Below are 22,326 nucleotides of genomic sequence, written 5' to 3'. Positions count from 1 at the left end.
AATTAGTTATGAAGTTTTAAGCCACTGAACACAGCAGCTTAGTGACGCGAAAATCATTGTCATGCGTGATGTTTCGCTATGCTACGTAAGTGTAGTAGCCAGCTAACTAAAATCAAGAGGACTGTTTGCAAGCCCAAGTAAAACGGGTATTTTTCTTTTGCCACGAGATAGAAGGAGCACCGCCCACTTTCGATTAAAATATTAATAACTGCAATTACCTCTTCCTACTGCGACACTGCAGTTCTGAAGCTCGGCGGTCAATAAAAAAACTATATTTACCAAAGTCTTAAAGATTTATATGGTTCGTAGGAAATAAGAACTCTTCCACTCCAACAAAACTACCTAAATCTCATACATGCCCGAGGAGCTATCGTTAAAACCCGCTGGGATATAACCACATAAAACCACCCGACTTTCTACAAACGCTTCGATATCGACAACGGTTTCTTCGCGAAAACTTGAGGTAAAAAGGCGAGCTACAAAAGTTACAGTTTTCTTGCACTGCGGCCATAGATCATACTTAATGATCTCACGAAGTTTATGACCAGTCGATATTTTACTCAAAGTGGCGAAGGCTCGGCACATCACAATTCCTTACTAGATTCTCTACCATCCTATCACTACTGGGTATAAAGATTACCACATAACAACAGTAGCACCATTGAGTAACACATTCATCAGTTGTGGTATTTGGCTCTTTGGTAAAAGTATTTCGAGTACAATTTACAATCATTATTATTATTTTCACACTTGAACAATCGTAAATTTATTTAAAAGACACTCAATCATCAAATTTTTCGTATATCAAATCACAGCTTTATTAAACGCCCATTTTCAGCTTAGTCCTCTGTTAAAGCTGACACCGAGAATGGACCAATATTTGCTGCATGTGCCATTAAAGCGGGAATATTCGTTTGCTCATAATTTCCAGTGAAGTAGTGCTCGTATGGACCCGAAGCAAATACTGCCACGTCTTCACCACCATGCGTCCCGGATGCCAGTGGTACTGTTGCCATGAATCGAAATTTGGGATCATCCCAATTAGCATCACTTAAATCACGACGTCCAGTTGTTTGGGAAAAGGTTTTTGAGTAACCAGGACCATTAGCGTAGGATAATACGGTATAAGGTAAGTCGTCATTGGCATCAATTGGTGCCAAACCAAAGATATCTGAGCCACGGCTCTGCAAAAGGAAAGAAAATGGAAGACTTAATGTTTCAAAGAAATTAATGATGTTCAACTCGAAAACGAGCTGTATTTAGTTTTTACCAAAGGCCATAGGAATTTCAATTTAGCTATTTAATTCAAATGCATCCGCTACAGATTTTCGTTTCGGTGGATTCAGGAAAAGTTTTTTTATCTAAATTGTTCTGTAGCTTAGGGCAAGGTTGGCCCCAGCAAGCCTCTAGAGAAAAATTAAAATATTTTCTGACAAAAAGCCAATATTAGGTATGCAGCTGTTACTGGGTAGCATGCGGCGGCAACAACAGGGAAAATGTCACATGACGACCACCCAGTAAATGGCAGTTCACTGCAGTGCCAAGTTTGCGTTTCATTTCTTGAACGCCCCAAAAGGCCTATAAAAGAAATGAGTTTCCTGTTGGCGATGTCTTTGTTGTGTTTTTTGTACACCCGTCCGCGCTCACTACGACTGACTTAAAAGTTAAGCTAGCGCAACGCCGTCTCCAGGTCGACTCCTGAAAAATAGCGTGCAATTCCTGGAGGTAGTGGTGCACAGCGAGCGCTAGCTCCTCGTAAGCCGGCGGGATAGGATTCTCCTGTTAGAGTCACCTTTCTCATTACATAGGAGACATTGCGGATGACCTCGGATTACTTGTCGCCCTACTATGGCCTCGTCGGTGGACCAATACATGGGCACTAGTGCAATCGTTTTAACCTGTTTTCATTGAAAGTTGTTGTTCTTGTAGAGACAAAGACGCTCCTCTAAGGTTTTTGGTTATATTCAGGCTTAGTATAATTTCGCTCCTAAGATGACAATGCAAAACTTTTAAAGAGCGCAGTAGTTTTATTGGCTTGGATGTGGAAGATAGACTTCGCCCTGAAATAGGATCGTTAGTGGCTGTAAACTCTCGCAACAACCCAAACGGTCTTCATCTTCTTATACATTATTGTAGTCGGAAAACACTGTATGAAAGAAGGAGAGTGTTGAGTATGCTTCCAGTTCTTTGCCGAATATGTATCCGGTACTAGCCCGACTGCCCAAGGGCCGATTTTTGATCCCTCACATCTTAGGATCTGTTTAAATTAGGCGTCTTCTATGACAGGCATAGCTACCGCAAGAATATTTTAAGTCCCTTTACCCGCTGGAAGTTTCAATATACATATCTGACATATCTAACAATGCAAATAGTGGCTCCTTACACAAACCAAGTCCCCGCTATAATTTTTAAAACGTATTTGGATGGTGTCTTTTGGCATACAGCCCGAAAATTAGAATCTCCCAATGGGAAAGTATTTTGAAGATATGATTGATTTCACTGCTGTCTTAAAAGAACAATCTGTCCTTTTACGGGCATGGATCCGCAACTACTTGCCCGTCTGTAATTCGTGAAAACTTCTAGATCGTCACACCTTGTTTATTTGGGCAATTTTAATTGAAGGAAACGAAAGGATGAATTTATCATGTTGTTGTTGTTATTGCCACAAAAACAATTCCCGAAGATTCATGGGAACGTTTCGAATGTGAGCACTCCTATGCCGGGTATGAATGTGATACAAACTTCCGGTCTGCGGATATTAGGTACCTCTTACGGGAGACTTGCTTTATTGAGGAAATATTATAAGACCCTTAACCCGCATCGGTACGCTTTGCGGCACCCAATCATTACCCGTTGGGCCCTTACATTAGAGTATTAACTCAGCTACAAGGCTGATTTCTTATCATAGAAAGTAAAAAATGTCGAGCAGATCGACGTTAGATTCGATCTCAAATCGCAATATTGGCACAGAATACGATCTTTTTTCAGGCAATATACATACACGCCTATATAAAGCATAAAAACTCGCCCACTATAGCAATGAAGCTATGCCGTCCAGGATTTGCGCTAAATATTTAGAATATTCTGAATCAATTGGTTTATATATTTCTCCGGAGAGCAATGTCGTTCCTTTTCAGGAGAGATCACCAAATCAAAAAACTAATTATATTTTCTGATACCCTATTTGAAAATGCAATTATATCCACTTACCGCATATCCGCCTATTGTCATAGTGTGTGCGTGATCAGAGGTCACCACAATCAATGTATCTTCCTCGCTTGTCAACTTACGCGCCAATTGAACAGCACGCGCAAATTCAGCAGTATCTTCAAGTGAGCGATGTGCACGTGCATCGTGATGAGCCATATCAATTTTGGCTCCCTCAACAAATAAGAAATATCCCTTCTCATTATTACTCAATAACTTTATAGCTGACTCTGTCATTTCACTTAACGATGGCACGATTTCCACCAAATCATTCCGCTCCAAATCACCATGATAAGGACAATGTGATGAACTAAACAAACCAAGCAAATATTCCATTTCACTTAAGTTCACACGCTCCAAATCTCTTTTATTCCAAACATATGACGCTTGAACACCTTGCTCGTACTTATCCGCTAGCCATTCTTCGATTAAATTACGTCCATCCGTACGTTTACCTGTTTTATATTCTTCATCGTATTCATTCTCATCAATAAAATTACGTCGTCCACCGCCCATAATTACACGCAATCTGCTACCAACCGGCCATTCTACGAGTTGTCGCGCAATGTCCATATTGTTTGCCGTACTGCAACCATCCTCCACAATTTCCGCATCATTCTCCCAATGCCGCTGTGAAGTGTGCGCGTAAACGCCTGCTGGTGAAGCATGTGTTACACGCGCCGTAGTCACTAGGCCTGCCCACTTTCCAGCATCTTGAGCCCATTTAGCTATACTCTCTGTATGTGTGCTCGTATCATTAGCTTTGTAGCAGTCATATTTAGGGACTTCGGCATTAACACCGATTGTACCGAAATTAGCTTTAACGCCGCATAGATAAGCGGTTGCTGTTGAAGCGGAATCTGGCACTCGTTTATCGACCGCATACGTTTTCGAGAGACCAGTGTAAGGGAATTGTTCGAAAGATAATTTTTCGGAACTATCACCGAGAAAGGCGCGTGAAGCGGTAATTGTATGCATCGACATGCCATCGCCGAGGAAGAGTATAATGTTTTTCGCACGATTTGTGTTGAGTTCCGAAGTTTGCTGTAATTTATCAGCTAATATATTTTGGGCAGTATTCAGCCAATACTCTGTGGTCTTTTCGAATTCATTGGTTTTTGATTGTTTATAAGAGCGTGGGATAAATGTTCTGCGATGATCTGTAAAATAAAGTTAAGATTTAGAAAATAAATCAAGAAAAGTGCCAAAAAAAATTACGCCCCAAATCTAAGAGGCTATAAAAAATGTCTCAGTAATCAGATGTGCAAGTTGTACTTCCATAATATAAGATTACTGATATATGTTGTCGAGTTTTTTAATTAAGAGAAGTGAATTGCCTTTGTAAACAGACCATTGAGCTGTTCAACCACCTTTCCATTTCATTTCTCCCACGCTATCTAACAATTAAGTTAAGTATTCTTTTCATACATTGAATGGTCCGCTCGTATGATCAGGTCGCTGTTATTAGTCTTGCCAGAGTTTTCCTCAGTTCCGACATCCATTGGATTTTTGTAGGCATCAACCGTACAGTGCCATTGGGCATCGAACCAGTTGCTCTTTCAGGCTCTTTGAACCCTAGATATTCTGGCCGTGGTACGTAGTAAGTGAAAAATGCGCTACTAGTGCTCAGTTACATCATCATTTTGAGGACTGCTTTCAGTGTGCCGGACGCAGTAATAGTCAGCTGTTTGTTTAGTGAGCAGCTTCTCTAATGCAAGCTTTCTTTGTGTTGCTGTGCGTACTTTTTTCTGGGCACAGAAGGACTGTGCGTTTCTTAGCTTTCACAAGATAGCGACCATCATCGTAATTTGCTCTCATTTTGTTTAATCAGAAGACAGCAAAGTCGATTAGTGTATCCTTTAATGCATGAACCTGGTTTGGCAAAGGATCATATTTGGAACTCGATCAACCTCAACCCGTTGGGAGATGTTACATCGTGTTCTGAAATGTTTACCTTAGTCGCCATTAAAAACAAGAGTTCCTGACGAAATCTTAATTGTTTTATTCATTGGAAGGGGCTGTGGTATTTAATATATAAATCACTATTTAATAATAAGCACTATTTATTTTTATAAAATATTTTGACCGCTCCTAAAAGTATGTTACAAAACTTTTTTAAATATTTCAACCGAATGAAAATTTTTGAAAGACAATATTTTACAATTGAAAAATAAAAATTAACAAGAACAAAAAATTCAATTTATTTAAAGTAGGTACGTTTAAAGTTGAATATAAATATAACCCTACAATACTCCCCCTTCCGGAGATTTAATGTTAAATAAATTAAAAGTAACTTTCTTTTTTGTTTTTGTGTTAGTTATCTGTATTTTATCAATCATTGCTGGTTTTAAACGATCAATAGGAATAGATTTAATTTCATTGTTTATTTCAATTTTAAAGTTTTTAATATCTTTTTCAATAACTCTATAAGGACCTTCATACGGATGTTGCAAGGAATGTTTGTTTATTACACGTACAAAAACAAAATGACAATCTTTTAAATCTTTTGGAACAAAAATACCACTAGAATTTTGATGATGTTCCAAATTTGATTTAAAATTTTTAAAATGTTCACGCAAACTACTTAAAACATCCGTTGAAGTTATATTCTCTGTAGTTGAAACAAATAATTCACCAGGTAATCTTAAATTTTGTCCATAAACCATTTCAGCCGGTGTTGCTGAAATATCTTCTTTAAAAATCGATCGCAAACCCATAAGTACTATTGGTAACTCTTCATACCAATCTCTGGATCCATTCCTAGCCATTATTGAAGATTTAAGCTGTCTATGAAAACGTTATATCATTCCATTAGCTTGGGGATGATAAGGAGAAGTTGTTATTTGATGACTTCCAAGAAGTTTCGTTAATTCTGAAAACAAGTTTGAAGTAAATTGAGATCCCTGATCTGTTGTTATTTCTAATGGAACTCCAAAACGTGAAATATATTCTTTAAAAAATTTATTTACAACCGTAACTGCAGAAATATCTCTTAGTGCAAATGCCTCTGGCCAACGTGTAAATCTATGAATTATAGTTAATATGTAACGATATCCTTTTGAAACAGGTAAGGGTCCAACAATATCTAAGTGAATGTGTTCAAATATAGATTTTGGAATTGGAATTTTCATAACAGGAGATTTTGTATGACGATTTACTTTCGATTTTTGACAACTTATACATTCTTTAGACCAAGTATTAATATCTTTATTCATTTTAGGCCAAAAATATTTCTTAACTATCAAACGATGTGTAGCTCTACTACCAGGATGTGAAATCCCATGTAACATATCAAATATTATTTTTCTTAAATTGTTTGGAATGAAAGGCCTAGGATTTTCTCCTGACACTTCGCACCATATATTAAAGTTAAGAACAGGAATTTTTATTAGTTTCAAATTTAAAAATGTTTGCTCTGAGGTAAGTTTGCTTAATTCACTGTCTTGTTGTTGTTCACTTTGTAAAATTTTTAAATTAATGTCCGAATTATTAATCGCTTCTACTTCAAACACACGAGATAATGTATCAGCTACAACATTTTCTTGTCCTTTAATATACCTAATGTCAATATACCGGCGGCCACCGTGGTGTGATGGTAGCGTGCTCCGCCTATCACACCGTATGCCCTGGGTTCAACTCCCGGGCAAAGCAACATCAAAAATTTTAGAAATAAGATTTTTCAATTAGAAGAAAATTTTTCTAAGCGGGGTCGCCCCTCGGCAGTGTCTGGCAAACGCTCCGATTGTATTTCTGCCATGAAAAGCTCTCAGTGAAAACTCATCTGCCTTGCAGATGCCGTTCGGAGTCGGCATAAAATATGTAGGTCCCGTCCGGCCAATTTGTAGGGAAAAATGAAGAGGAGCACGACGCAAATTGGAAGAGAAGCTCGGCCTTATATCTCTTCGGAGGTTATCGCGCCTTACATTTATTTATTTATTCATTTGTAAACTGAGCAATGAATTCCATATGTCTAGTCTGTCTTGGACTGCGTTCTTTTTTTGAATTTAAAGCAAATACAAGAGGCTTGTGATCTGTGAAAACTGTAAATTTACGTCCTTCTAGAAGGTAACGAAAATGTTTAATGTTCAAATAAATAGCTAATAGTTCCCTATCAAATGCACTATATTTAATTTCGGATGGAGACAATTTCTTTGAAAAGAATGCAAGTGGTTCTGACTTATTATTAAACGTTTGATGTATGACACCACCTATTGCCGTATTGGATGCATCTACATTTAAAGAAAGTTTTGCATCTTTGTTAAAATGATTTAACAATATCGCAGATGCAAACTTTTCTTTAATGCATTCGAAAGCTTTATTAGATGTATCGTCCCAAATTAAAATCTTGTCTCGCTTCTTATTTGTTCTATTAATTAAATCATAGATAACTGTCGTAAACTCTGCTAATTTTGGTATATATTGATGGTAATAATTAACCATACCATTAAATTTTTGTGCCTGCTTAATAGATTTTGGACGACCAAAATTTCGAATGGCTAAAACTTTTTCTTCTGAGGGTCTAATTCCCGTTTCAGAAATATTATGTCCTAAAAAGTCAATATTTGTTACGCCAAAAGTACATTTACTTGGTTTTATATTTAAACCGTACTCCGTTAGACGCTGAAATAGTACGCGAAGATCTTTGAAATGTTGTTCCTCATTTTCGCTTGCCACTAAGAGATCATCAATATATGTAAAAACAAAGTCTAAATCATTAACTACTTCATTAATAAATCGTTGAAAAGTTTGCGCGGAGTTCCTAAGCCCGAAAGGCATTCGTACAAATTCAAACATGCCAAAAGGCGTAGTGATTGCAGTTTTATAGATATCCTCCTCTGCCATTGGAATTTGGTGATAAGCTCTTACCAAATCTAATTTTGAAAATATTTTCTTATTTCTTAGATTCATGTTGAAGTCATGCACATGGGGCAAAGGATAACGATCAGGAACTGTTACGACATTTAATCTTCTAAAATCTCCACAAGGACGCCAGTCATTTAACTCCTTCTTGGGTACAAGATGTAAAGGAGATGCTACTGCTGAATTAGAAGGTCTACATATCCCTGTCTTTACTAAAAAATCGAATTCAGTTTTAGCTACTTTGAATTTAATGGGGTCTAAACGTCTTGGTTTAGAAAATGGCAAATTTCCTTCAGTGACTAATCTGTGAACTGTTGTATGTCTAACTGGTTGTGAATAATCTGGTTCAGAAAATAAAGAAGGAAATTCTTTTAGTAACTTTGTAAATTTGTTATCAACAGCGAAAACTTTTGGTAGCGAAACATTACAAACACATGAAATTGTGTTAACTGAAAGACTTGTTATCGGATCTACTAAGCATTTGCGTTTAACATCAACTAAGAGACCATATTTACACAAAAAATCAGCACCAATAATTGGTTTAGCTATATCCGCTATTAAAAACGTGAACGGAAATTCGCGACGCAGTCCCAAATTAATATTTAAAAGTTTTTTACCGTATGTCGAAATCGTTGAACCGTGAGCTGCAGTTAAAATAATATCTGATGACTTTTTCGAACTTGAAGATTTTGAAACCGGAAGCACTGAAATTTCTGCTCCACTATCTATTAAAAAATTAAGTTTGTTTGTTTTATCAAAAATAAATAAGCGACGTGTAAAGGTGTCTAAATGTCCGTTGTTTGTCGCCGTAATAACGGATAACTTTAGTTTGACGAACTATTATTTTTAAAAGCGCATGGTTGTTCGCACTTCAAAGCCTGATTACCAAACTTATACTGATACCTACAGAGCCAATTTGGGTTGTCACGAGACTTTGATCGATATCTAGAAGGACATCTAAAACGATTCCTACTAAAAGATCGGGACCTTGAATAATTTTGACTCATCTGATTTTTAATTTCACTGATCTCCAATAACAATTTTTCAAAATTTTTGCACATCATGTTAGTTGTTTGAACCAAATTTGAAATAATTGCTTTTTCGCTTTTAGAATTTTGAAAATTACTAACTGAGGCTATTTCATTTTTATTATAAAATACCCAAATATTATCGGCTAATTTAACTAATTCACTTATTTCATTCAAATTCGAACTAGTAAGAATAATACTTAAATTTTTGGGCAACTTCCTTATCCAAAGCTTTTTAAGAATTTCTTTGCTAAAATTGTTTCCAGAGAGTAGCACTAGAGACCGATAAAACTCAGAAGGTTTACGATCTCCCATTTCTGAATCGGATAACACTCGATCTAATTTGGCATTCTCACTTAATGAGTGCCGTTCAATTAAAATTTTCTTTAATGCAGAAAATTTGTCATTTTCAGGAGGATTTTGAATAAAATCAAGAATTGTCATAATTACATCCTGTGGAAGTGCAGTTATGACATATTCATATTTTGTCCCTTCCTGAGTAATGTTCTTTCGACTAAATTGCATTTCAGCATGGATGAACCATGCTTCAGGGCAATTAGTCCAAAATTGGGGAAGTTTTACCGATGTAGCAAAAATTTCATTATTTTGATTCACATATGGATTTGGTAAATCATTTTGATAATTTTCATTATCCAAATCAATAAGTGAATCGTTTTGTGTAGATGTACGTATATTATTTGATGGTGAATGAAACATTTTTTATAGAAATAACTACAAAAATTATATTTTAGGAAGAAATAAAAATGTCCGGAAAGGAGCGTTTACAAAACCCAAATTATTAATCTATTTTGATATATATATAGATACATATAAATAATATTAATACTAGATACAGCTCACCAAATATTTGTCGCAATGGTTTTAAAATTGATTGATGAATTTAGACAATGTATTATGCAATGGCTTTAAAATTGATTGATGAAATTGGACAATGTATTGTGCAATGGCTTTAAAATTGATTGATGAAATTAGACAATGTATTGTGCAATGGCTTTAATTGTTTTGTATTTGTAGCTTTTGTTGTTGTTGCTCTTGCAATGTTTAATTGAAAGGCTGATGTTAATGATGCAGCGGTAACGTCTGAAATAATGACAATCCAAAAATACGACGAAGACGACGTCGTGCAGTTGAAAATAAACTAACTTTATAGAAGTGAATCTATTTTTGGACCACCACGTCTACGTTTTTCAGATAATTCTTCGAGTAGTGAGGACACTTCACACTAGTTTAAAGGTACGAATTACAAAACTTTTAGCGAGTTAGAGCTGGACGTTGCAAGATGTTACGCACTTTATTTGAAAGTGAATTTAAATAAATCTCTTCACTGGTCTTTGTAAATCAATTAAAGTTTGTTCAAGTGCACCACCTTTAACAATTTGTTTAAGAATTTGCTGATAAAAACGTAATAAGTTGGATATAGTAAACAGAACTATGGTATCATTTTCGGAAGTCAATATGGTTTCCACTCGCATAATATATAAAGCATGCAAGAATTAAAATTTGATTCGTTGTTTTTGAAGGACGGTTTTTATGTTTGGCTAGCTAGATCGCCAATGTGGTATTTAATATATAAATCACTATTTAATAATAAGCACTATTTATTTTTATAAAATATTTTTATTTGACCGCTCCTAAAAGTATGTTACAAAACTTTTTTAAATATTTCAACCGAATGAAAATTTTTGAAAGACAATATTTTACAATTGAAAAATAAAAATTAACAAGAACAAAAAAATTCAATTTATTTAAAGTGGGTACATTTAAAGTTGAATATAAATATAACCCTACAGGGGCTTTTAAGGGTGGCTCCCAGTCTCAGACACTTGGTACATATCATTTTCGTTCTTGATCATGAAGCATTGTACGGCTGCAGATGGGCTTTGTTTAAAATAGATATCAGAATGCAAAGAAGAGATTATACTGAAAGCTACTCGTGGGGTTTCCGCACTTTCTATGGTATAAAAATGTTAGCGCTTCTTGCATTTTCAAAGCTGGGCTGTCTTACTACCTTGGGATACAGCCAGCTGAGCTCTTCCAACCCCGATAAGTGCGGACACTCGGCTCTTAAAAGAGCCGGATTGGATGGGCCTGTGCAACATTTTTAATTGGTAGATATCTTATAGGGAACCCTGCCAATGTAGACTACTTTGCTTTATAATGTTCTAATATGACAACGAGCATAAGGTCAATTGACCTTATGACCACTTCAAAAGGCCATAAGATCAATTTCAACTTTACGGATGTATCAAGAGCCGATTACAATAAAATAACTTGATGGTAGAGTGATTTAAATTTGGATGGCATAAGGTCATTTGACCTCATGAACACTTCTAATAGCATTAAAGTCGGCCGAAACTTAACACATGTATAGAGGACCAATGACAATGCAATAATTTAATGCCGGAGTCACATAAAGTCAACGGACATAAGGTCAATTGGCCTTCTGAGCACTTAAAATTGCCATAAGGTCAATTGAACTTTGAAAACGTCAAGGACCAATGCAAAAATTTGATGGTGGGGTGACATAAAATCAACGGACATAAGGCCAATTTAGCTTAAGGGCGTAAGTCATAAGTCCAATTGGCCATTTAAAGTGGCCACGAGACCAACTGACTTTGTGACGTTTCAAAATTTGGGGTAATGGCCATTTAGGAAATTTCCTTTTGGACATATGAATATTTCGGGGAAAAGGCCGTAACCAAAAAAAAACAATGAATTGGGACCGGAAGAAATTAGGGCCTTAGTAAATTTGTCACAGTGGCCAGAATTTGGGAAGCGCAATATATAGCCATGATATTGGTTTTGTTGTAAGAAAGAGACTAATGTACTACCGTTCATGACCGTAAAACAAAAAAACTGTATTTCATTTCTGCCACCATAATTTAAAATCTCCAACAGCTGTACAACCTCGCCATGACTCGAAATATGTAGTGCCACCATAAAAAGGTACATCAATCTATTTGGCTGGCTACGGATCAAATAAAACGAACCAAATTGATACCGTCATATCGCACATCTAGGTCAATAAGAAGCCAAGTCAAAAATATGATATTTTGAACTTAGGCATACTACAAAATTCCCCAATTCCATATCTACCGTGCTATATACTCCATAAAATATTAGTAACACTATTAATCCAGAGAGGGCTCGGTAAAAAGTAACCAAAGCATATGGAGATGTCAATTAGTTTTTTGATTGTCCTGAACATTAGGAGATTTTGAGTTGATCGCTGTTTTGATCTGGGATGTGGTGTCTTCAGGACTTCTAAGTTTACTAGTGACCAGGTTTTTCTCGGTGTGCTAATAACAGGCATAGCAAAATATACATACCTTAAGAGATATATCATTGCAACAGACGATGTGTCTTTCATGACAGGTCTTCCTTAATAACAAAAAAATAATAAGTTGTTGTAGAACAATCGGTATTTAGCTCAAAATATCTTGTAAAATAAGTATAAATTAGCACGCCCTAAAACAAACAAAAAAAAAAAATTGTTTTAAATATCACATTTTGCTTATTTTCATCATACTGTAAGAGCCATAACATAAATAATTTAAAATTATTCAAAAGGCCAATTTTTTAATTGTTTGAAAAGACTCCCATCTCAAATAAAAAAAGAATATTTATTTAAAACTCAAGAGGTTGTTTACATAATAATTATTATTTTTATTTTTATTTTTTTTTTAATTTATTCACCTTCGTCGACAAGACAGCTTTTGTGGTTTTGCTTAGATACCCAACAAACACTGAAGTTAGATTTCGATTAAAAGAGGAATGAATATAGAGGGAATCGGGAAATACTGGGGAAACTGAGCGTTCCCCAAGTAGTCGCCGTGGTGAGACGGTAGTGTGCTCCGCCTACAAAAGCGAAGCTTCCGGGTTCCAGTCAAAAGTAGATAAAAGTAGTCTTAGCGGTGTCGCCCCTCGGCAGTGATTTGGCAGATACTCCGAATGTATATCTGCTATGAAAAGCTTCTGAGTAAAAATTCAACTGTCATACAGCTGCAAATCAGAGTTTCTTTTTTTTCGCAGTTGGGTGAACTTACTGTTTATAAAACAAAATTTCTATATCCCAACTGACGGAAACGTCTTTGCAACGTATCTTCAGAAACTTCAGAATTCCTATTCTCGTTTTGTGGGAGCGGATTTGATATCTGGCTAAGCTTAGTAGAGAAAGTTTTTTTCTAGAATTAGAGTGATTGTACTAAACTCTTAGTTCTGTAAGATTCTGAGCAATACATATACAATAAATCAGAACAAAAAATTTTACTTTGTATTTGAAATCGCCACGAAGTAAATATCAAAACTAGGGAGCGTATTTTCAAAATTTTGAGGGAAGAGATCTAATGTAAATGGCCACAGGCTTTCGCAAAGTAAAGCTTTTCTTTTTTGGCAGTTTTATAAGTTTTAAGATTGGGATATCTCAATAACCCTTAATAAAGAGAGTATTCTCAGAGATAAAAATTCGTGAACCTCAAAAATATCTGGTCTTCGTACTATATACCAGCGGTACATTCGAGAGCTTCGGAAAACTAATCGGCGTTCACCTACATGTCGTGTGTGCCCAACCACAGAGATATAAGTGTCGTTAATTTCGGTGCGACAGCGCAGCACCGCAATCAATTACGACTTCCGCTCTCGTCTATTTTTCAAGCGACAAAGAGTGGTGTAGTATTCATTTTTGTCAATAAAAACTAAAAGGAACCGTTGAAATTTTTTTTAACATAATCAATATTTTTTCTAAATTTTTTGTTACTGTTTGCCATAATTTATATTTGTGGCTGCCGCGTTCAAATCGGTAAAGTAGCCCATGCTTGGCTGTAGTTATCATCAAACTTTGCTTTTTTGTGGTTGTAACCTGTAGCCGCAGTATCCAATGTAATCAGTCCTATTCAATAAAGCAAGCAATCAGTAAGTTTTAGCTTGTACTGCTCAAACATTCTCCATGTGAACACATGCCCCTACAAGAAAAGTTGCGTTGTATTTGAAGCTCTACCGGCGTTGTGCACCACTACTCTATACCCATAGAGTGTACTCCATGTCAACGAGTAAGAAAATTATTTGGTTCATAAGCAAAGTATCGAGGCATTAAGTGTGGTTACCCGCATCGGAACAACACTAACTATATGAATGCATGAATACATCCCAGTTGACCAATTCCTTTGCAATCTGATGTAAGGGCTGATTACATTCAAGACGGCATCTACAGACCACAAACACAATAAAGAAGAGCTTGGCGACAACCGTAGCCAAGCATTGGCTTCTTGATTACTTTACATTAATTATATTTAAAAAAACGCCCAAAAGAATGATTTTAGCTTTTATAGTCTGATGTTTACTTCTATTTTAGTTTTTATTGACAACATAAAAATTACGCCAATCACTGTCGCTTCCCAAAAATAGAATTAGGTTTAATCTGGCTACAACGGCTTTCGTGATTGATTGTCTGTCACGCCGAAAATAACGACACTCATAAGAACATGTGTAAAAATAATTTGACAGATGTCGCTTCATAGCCGTCGTCGTGAATGTAATCAGGCCTATTAGATTAAAGTTCGCTAACCATTCACTTTCATAATCGAGCACTCTTGTGAAGCCTCTCTCTGGCATTGAAAAAATTTACGATGATACTTAATTTCTTAATTGTTTTAACAATTTATTTTTAATTTACCTTCATCTGCCATTGTCAACGCTGTGCAGGAAAGACAGAAACACAATAAAAGCCAACGATTAAGCATTTTTATGTCTATAACGTATTTTTACAAGATATTTTACACGCTTACTAGCAAACGTCACTAGCTATCGAATAAGACTAACAAATTGTTTGCAAAGTGACGCAGACTTTATTCAAATTAAAAATTTTAAACAAAAACACTAACGAAAACAAAAGTAGAAGACTCGATTAGCGTCGTTACTAATTAATTAGCCACAATATTTAGAGGTTTTTAAGTTAAGTTAGATGAGCTACATCGGACGAAATAAAAAATGAAAGAAAGTGCATGAAATGAGATGGGGGTTTAAGATAGTTGGAATACATTGAAGCTACTCGTATTTTCGGAAAAGATTAGAAAGATAGATAGGTTGAATAAATTAATTGAACTCGATACAACTCTTGATAAAACCACTTGTTTTCTCGTTACGAGGATGAGCAGAAGAGGAGCCCTTAAAGCTTTTGGGACTACATACGATCCAGGAAAGGCTGTGTAATCTTCCAAACTGTGTGTCCCTCGAAAGTGTCTGCTCCAATAACTTTGCGAATATCTATACAAACTTTGGCGATGATTTTAACACACATTCTTTGAAATTTGGAGCCCTATCTGTTACAAAATCAGATACCCTTATTGGTATTTCTGCCTTGAAAGTGTCACTTAAAAATTAACTTGATGATCTTTCTTCTTTTTTCTTAAGAAAGTTTCCTTATTAGATAAAATCAACTTCTCCCTCGCCTCATGATGTTAGGCGTTACCAGCCAATCTTTAAACTTAATACAGACCTTACCAAAACGTTTCAAGAAAATTGTAAATGATAAAGTAATATTCATTGGCGAAGTGCGGGGGGGGGGGGGGGGGCAATTGTTCCGCAAAGCAGAACTTCATGGATAATTTGTATTTTTATTATAACTTATTTCTGGATTAATATTACTTCGCAGTAGGAAAGAAATTTAACCTTAACTCTGTTAGAATTACCAAAAAATTATTTTTCTCCGGGCGCAGGAGAACCTCACTGCGCCACTGGTACTATTCTCAGCAAAAGAGGTAATTGACCCAGCCAACATAGTTTTTCGCAGGGTTGCTCCACAGTTACTAACCTTGCAGTATCCTCTGAATACTATGCATCACCTTTTAAGAGTGAAGTTTAGGTGGACAAAACTTACACCGGTTTCTCGAAACCTTCCGATACAATTTTACACCATATACCACTTTGCGAAATGGAACATTTGCGATCCCATACAGTTTTCCTTACTAATAAAATATCGGTTTGTGGGTATTAAAAATAAAAATAAATTTGAGGCGTGATAACTTCCGAAGAGATTTTAGGCCGAGCTTCTCTTCCAATTTGCTTCGTGCTCCTTTTTAATTTATCTTTCAAATTGGCGGGACGCGATTGTTTTATGCCGACTCCGTACGGCATCTGCAGATGAGTTTTCACTGAGAGCTTTTCATGGCAGAAATACACTCGGAGTGCTTGCCAAACACTGCCTTGGGCGACCCCCCCTTAGAAAAATGTTCTTCTAATTGAAAAACTTTATTTCTTAAATTTTGATGTTGCTTTGACCGGGGCGTGAACCCAGGATCTTCGGTGTTGTAGCCGGAGCACGCTACCATCGCACCACGGTGGTCGCCAGACTATAGATATTGGAAGTACCAAATCTCGCTCCTTTATCGCCCCTTCAGGAGTGCCTCAAGGTTCTTGTTTGTTCTATTTCTCACCGATATTAACTGATGTTTTGAACAATCCCTATTTGTGCTCTATGCTGACAACTTGAAATTGTTTAGCAAAATTACCTAAAATTTTCTGATCTAGGACTCTCTCTGACTCTGGTTTCACCTTTTTTAATGGAAGTGGAATACGCATCCATTATCTGGAACCCTTTTTATACTTATCATTTTGGAAGATTTCAGCGCGCTCAAAACAATTTTACTCCCTTCTGTTCATCAAGGAAATTATCAATGGTTTACTTGGCTGCTCAGTTTTTCTTAGCCACTTCGCGCAGCTCCTTTTTCGATCTAGCTATCATTATCCATTACCAGGGCTGCTCCTTTTAATTTTTCCTACAATTTGGCGCGACGGGACCTACATGTTTTATGTCGACTCCAAACGGAGGTTCCAATGCAGATGAGCTTACACTTTGAAGGTTTTCATGGTAGAAATACACTCTGAGTGCTTGCCAAATCACTGCCGAGGGCGACTCCGTTTAGAAAAACTTTCTTCTAATTTAATAAACTTCCCACGATCTTCGGTGTGGTACGCTACCAACACGACACGGCGACCACTAAATAATATTGTAACGAATTTAGTGAAACTCCGCTTATTTCACACCTTCTACTAACGTTCGTATCGCTAAATTGTTGAATAAATAACTCCAATATTCAATAATGCAAAATGGTCTTTATTAGACTACAATAACACTTCTACTTCTCTACAGATAGCGTGCTGAAATCAAACTGATTGCCATGCCTCAACTGGCGCTGCTTTTATATTCCTCAGTTTCCTCCTTTGCATATTTCTAGGCGTTTCTAGAATTTACTATTTGTTTACCAGCTACAAACTCACCAGCTATAACTATAGATGCACGTTATAGCTTTTCATATGCGCGCGTATATGTGAGTGATACTTCCACGATAATTGCCTACTTTTGGGAGTATCTCAGATATATGCATGTGTATGTATTGTATTGTTTCTCCCCGCTGCTTGTATAGACATATGTGTAGACATAATGATTAATTTGTTTACGTACATACAAGTGTGGCAGCTTGCTTTATTGTTGTTGTGGCTTTATTTACTTAGTTTCAGATTAGTGATGTGGGTATCACTTAGTGTCACTAATATTCGTCACAATATCTACAAAAACCTTTATCTTGACTGCAATGCCGCAATGCCGTTTTATTTGGAAAGTCATATAAATTTAGTTATTAAATTTTTCTATAGTAATATGCTATGTATATATGTACTTATGTAGTCTGTAAGACCTTGCTATCATAGACTGAGTAAAGGAATAGTAATAATAATATTTCGTCCACCGCAAGTTCCACTAAACACACGAATCACCGCTTTGTTCCATGATCAAGTAACTTTTCAACAGTGCCATGTAACCGCTTGTAGAGTGCAACGCTCTGAAAACAAAAACTCACAGCTATGTTAATCACGTGTAAGTCATGCCGGTTTTTCATATATTAGTAATCTAATCAAGTCTAAATGTGCGCCCGAATTGCAACTGCCATAAACAGTAAAAAGAGCGACTCTGAAGCTACCTACTTGGACAATCGACGAGACAAATGTTACGTTAGCTATAAAAGCCTGTACACGGGTTCTCTGCAGCAGTCTTAATACAAATTTCAATTCTCACACACAAGTACTCACAAAATGCATAACCAGAAACTCGAATCCGCGCTGCTATTGACATTGCTCACATTATATGGTACAGCAGCAGTGCCCGCTCATATTTGCGATGATCTTACGACTAGCGCCGAAGATTGTATGGATGCAATTATGCATTCAGATGTAACCGGCATGGAGAGGGCGAGCAATGAGTACACCAGTCGACAGATCAATGCGGAGTCTGCAAACAAATACTGGCTACAAAAGGGAAAAGAGTTTATACGTAAACAAGCTAACGGTAGTTTTAATAAACGCATAGCAAAGAATATCATACTCTTTCTTGGCGATGGCATGGGCTTAACAACTTTTACGGCAGCGCGCAATCTGCTAGGTGGTGAGGAAAGTCAGCTTTCATTTGAGAAATTTCCCTACACAGGATTCTCCAAAACATACTCTGTCGATGCCATGGTTCCCGATTCCGCTTGCACATCAACCGCTTACTTGTGTGGTGTGAAAGGTAATCGTGGCACTATTGGCGTAAATGGGCAAGTGGATCGTTTCAATTGTGAAGACATGCGTAATACGAGCAATCATGTACATTCGATAGCGAAATGGGCTTTGAATGCTGGCAAGTCAGCTGGTCTCGTCACAACCACACGCGTGACGCACGCATCACCTGCAGGCGTATATGCGCATGTCGCTGAACGTCACTGGGAGAATGATGTTATGTTAGCTGCCGACTGTGGTGTGGACTCACAGTTGCCGGATATTGCTTTACAGCTGATACGCGGCAACGTTGGTAAGCAATTAAAGGTGATACTTGGTGGAGGCAAACGTGAATTTGTAGACTGGAGGTTCTATAAAAAAGGTAGACGCGAGGATAGGCGCGATTTGATTCAGGAATTTCTGCAGCAGTCGATGTTAAATACATATGTAGAAACCCGTGAACAACTCATGAATTTGAATTTGAACGCATATGAACGCTTATTAGGCCTATTTCATAAGTCACATTTGGAGTACAATATGCTGGCTTCAGAGTCCCAACCAACATTGAAGGAAATGACTGTGCGCGCTATTGAAATGTTGCAAAAACATAACAATAAGGGATTTTTCCTTTTTGTGGAGGGCGGCCGTATTGATACAGCACATCATCAAAATATGGCTGAGCACGCTTTGGATGAGACTGTAGAGTTTCATAAAGCTGTGGAAGCAGCGCGAAATCTGACTTCTGATGAGGATACATTAATTGTTGTGACAGCAGATCATTCGCACACATTCACCATCGCGGGATATCAGGTGAGTAATAAAGTGGTAGCTTTGAGCAATATTTATGCATCAGTTTGATAAGTTTTACAAGGGATATGCATTTTGATACGAAAGAGCACTTAATATTTATGTTTGAAGTTTAAAGAGATACTAACACAACGGGGTAGGCAAGGGGAATGGCCGACAAAATCTTCGGGTATATTTCTTTCATGGAAAGCTTCTCAGTGAAAACTCATCTGCCTTGCAGATTCCGTTCAGAGTCGGCATAAAACGTGTAGGTCCAGTCCCTCCAATTTATATGAAAACTTTAAAAGGAGCACGACATAAATTGGAAGATAAGCTCGGTCTAAATTCTCTTTGGAAGCTAACGCGCGTTACGTTTGTTTCTTAACCTAGAAATAATTCCGAAATGATCCTAGAACAGTCGTGAATTGATTTCGAAATAGTCCAGAAATGATCCCAATAATGTTACAAAACAACATGGTATTTATTCCTAAAAGGTCCTGAAATGACTAAAATAATCTCGAATGTATTCCCGTAATAGAACAATACAGAAAAGATCTGATAAAATCCAGTTAGATTTTTAAAAGATCTTAGACAATCTCGAACACAATTTCGCTATAGTTACGGGTATGTGCCGAAATGATTGCAAAAACAGTTTTTAAATACTCCCAGTAAGATTCCGAAACAATCCGGAAACTATTCTGTTATAGTCCTGCAACGATTGCAATTTCTCGAAAGTAGTCCCGAAATAGATCATAGAAAATTCAAATTTGATTTTAAAATGAGGCGGAAACAGCCTTGAGGTTATCCATGAAAAACTCTCATGCGAATATCTGCATTTCTCCGAATATTTTTTTAAAATAATGACGGTTTTGTCCCGGATCGATCCCAACAAATTCTTGAAATTATCCCAACAGGATTTTGAAACAATGTGGAAACTATTCCGAAATAGTCCTGCACCAATTGAAATTATCTCACATTCGAATGTCTGGATTTTCTCCTGTTACAATCCGAAAATAATTTCGATATGATCCCGATAAGATTCTGCAACAAAACGGAGATTACACCGGTATAGTTCTTTAATGTGTTAAATGATCTTGAAAATAGAACCCAAATAGTTTCAGGAAAATCCACATATTGTTTCCAAATGATCCCGAAACAGTCTTGAAATTATCCATGTACAAAGTCTACATGCGAATGGCTGATTTCCCCCAATATATGACCCATAAAAATCACTCACACTGAAGTATTGTCAAAACACGAGTTCTTTCACCCCATCACAGGTCTCCCACTATATTTTCTATACGAGTCACATGTTAGAGTTGCCATTTAGTTTTCATATAAAAGAACCGGAAGTGCATATGCTTACGAAGTCCTCGCTGTTTTATCGTTGCGCGTATATATAAATTCATCGATGACTTTGCACCGCCCGCATGGAAGAAGTTGCCCTGCCATTATTTACATACAAACAGACGAAATTTTTGTGGCTCAGAGTGATCGATGATAAAATTCTCTCCCAAGTGGCAACAGCGCAGGTACAGGAATGGTGAGCGGAGATGGAAACTTCCGTACACATGGTATACACATATTGCCCACATTCCAAGTTCCGGCTTAGGAAAAAAAAAGTTAGACAACTTAGAATAAGCTCTGTCTTAAATATTAGGAATGGGACAATAATGTACAAAACGGACACAAGAGGTAATGCAAGAGTTTGTACTTAATATTACGAAGTCCTGATGAAACGTTAAAAAATAAGTTTTTAACATAAAGCAGCTCTCACTACTACATAACAGACATCTTTCAAAACAGCTCGATTGTACTTAAAATCTCCCCTTTCTTATACTCATTTTATAGGACCGTGGCACCAACATTTTCGACGTTGCACCAGCTATGGCTACCGATGGCCAACCCTATCTGGCTTTGAGTTACGCAAATGGTCCCGGTTTCGAACACTACTACAATATCAAGAAACATAAGCGTCATGATACAGAAAGTGTACATGCTTTGTATGATACTTATCCCGCCACAGTGCCACTAGAGAGTGCAACGCATAGCGGCGAAGATGTGGCCGTATTTGCCTCGGGACCATGGGCTCACCTCTTTACGGGTGTATATGAACAAAACACTATACCACATCTAATGGCATATGCGGCATGCGTGGGCGATGGATTGAAGGCATGTTAACTATGTAACAAATAGTAAATGCCCACTACGTGTATGGAATATTACTGTGATTTTGATGTGATTGTGAAAATTATAACTTGTAAATAAATTGTATGTAAGTGTGGCATGCAAATTATATATACCACTTTTTTTACCAAACTATTTAGAATACCTCAATTGGCTAAAATTTGTATAAAGAATGAGTAATACGACAATATATTTCCAACTCGATATCGACTGATTCGATGAGGTTCAACTAACAGTATAGAAAGCTTCGAGATAATTACATGTTTAGGGACCGTCATATTGCTTGGAGTCTCAGATAAAAAAAGTTCTTGCAAGGGGTCAAATAGCTCCAAGCTTTATTAAAAAGGTGAACACAGAATGGTCATGTAGGAATAACAAGTCTATTGAGGAGCTAATCGGTGTACATGTTTTATCAGGAAATTATGCCTAAAGGCCGGCGGACATTACCTACACTCCGACGACGAAGCAGGTAGTGCTAGGTCTGTTGCCTTATACCAAGAACGAATGTGCAGTGAAGACTTTCTCTAAGTTTAAGTCGCAGAGCCCAGGTGGTATATACCCTGCCGTGCTAATCAGTTCACACTATATACACATACGCTATGCACATTCCACCTGTAGACCCGGTGGCAAATAACATAGCGTCAATAACTGCAACAAGGATCAGTGCTTCCAGACAACTTGAGCGCCGACCATACGGCCATAGTGTTATAGC

At 37.0% G+C, this 22,326-nt stretch overlaps 2 protein-coding genes across 2 annotated transcripts; one reads left to right on the top strand and one right to left on the bottom strand.

The window, feature by feature from the left end:
• Positions 1–712: 712 nt before the first annotated feature.
• On the bottom strand, positions 713–14,912 carry LOC137253970 (membrane-bound alkaline phosphatase-like). The gene is made up of 3 exons (XM_067791581.1): positions 14,788–14,912; positions 3,211–4,367; positions 713–1,184 (listed from the first exon to the last, which is right to left on the bottom strand). The coding sequence occupies exons 1-3, from the start codon at positions 14,852–14,854 to the stop codon at positions 840–842; spliced, it is 1,569 nt and encodes a 522-aa protein (XP_067647682.1). The 5' UTR covers positions 14,855–14,912; the 3' UTR covers positions 713–839.
• Positions 14,913–18,146: 3,234 nt separating this feature from the next.
• LOC137253969 (membrane-bound alkaline phosphatase-like) lies at positions 18,147–21,740 on the top strand. Its single transcript, XM_067791580.1, has 2 exons — positions 18,147–19,451; positions 21,279–21,740. The coding sequence occupies exons 1-2, from the start codon at positions 18,201–18,203 to the stop codon at positions 21,606–21,608; spliced, it is 1,581 nt and encodes a 526-aa protein (XP_067647681.1). The 5' UTR covers positions 18,147–18,200; the 3' UTR covers positions 21,609–21,740.
• Positions 21,741–22,326: the final 586 nt, after the last annotated feature.

The sequence above is a fragment of the Eurosta solidaginis genome, chromosome 5 (assembly GCF_040869045.1).
Source record: "Eurosta solidaginis isolate ZX-2024a chromosome 5, ASM4086904v1, whole genome shotgun sequence".
Classification (NCBI taxonomy): Eukaryota; Metazoa; Arthropoda; class Insecta; order Diptera; family Tephritidae; genus Eurosta; species Eurosta solidaginis.
Note: the sequence above shows the minus strand (reverse complement) of the source record. Positions and strands in the feature narration are given on the sequence as shown.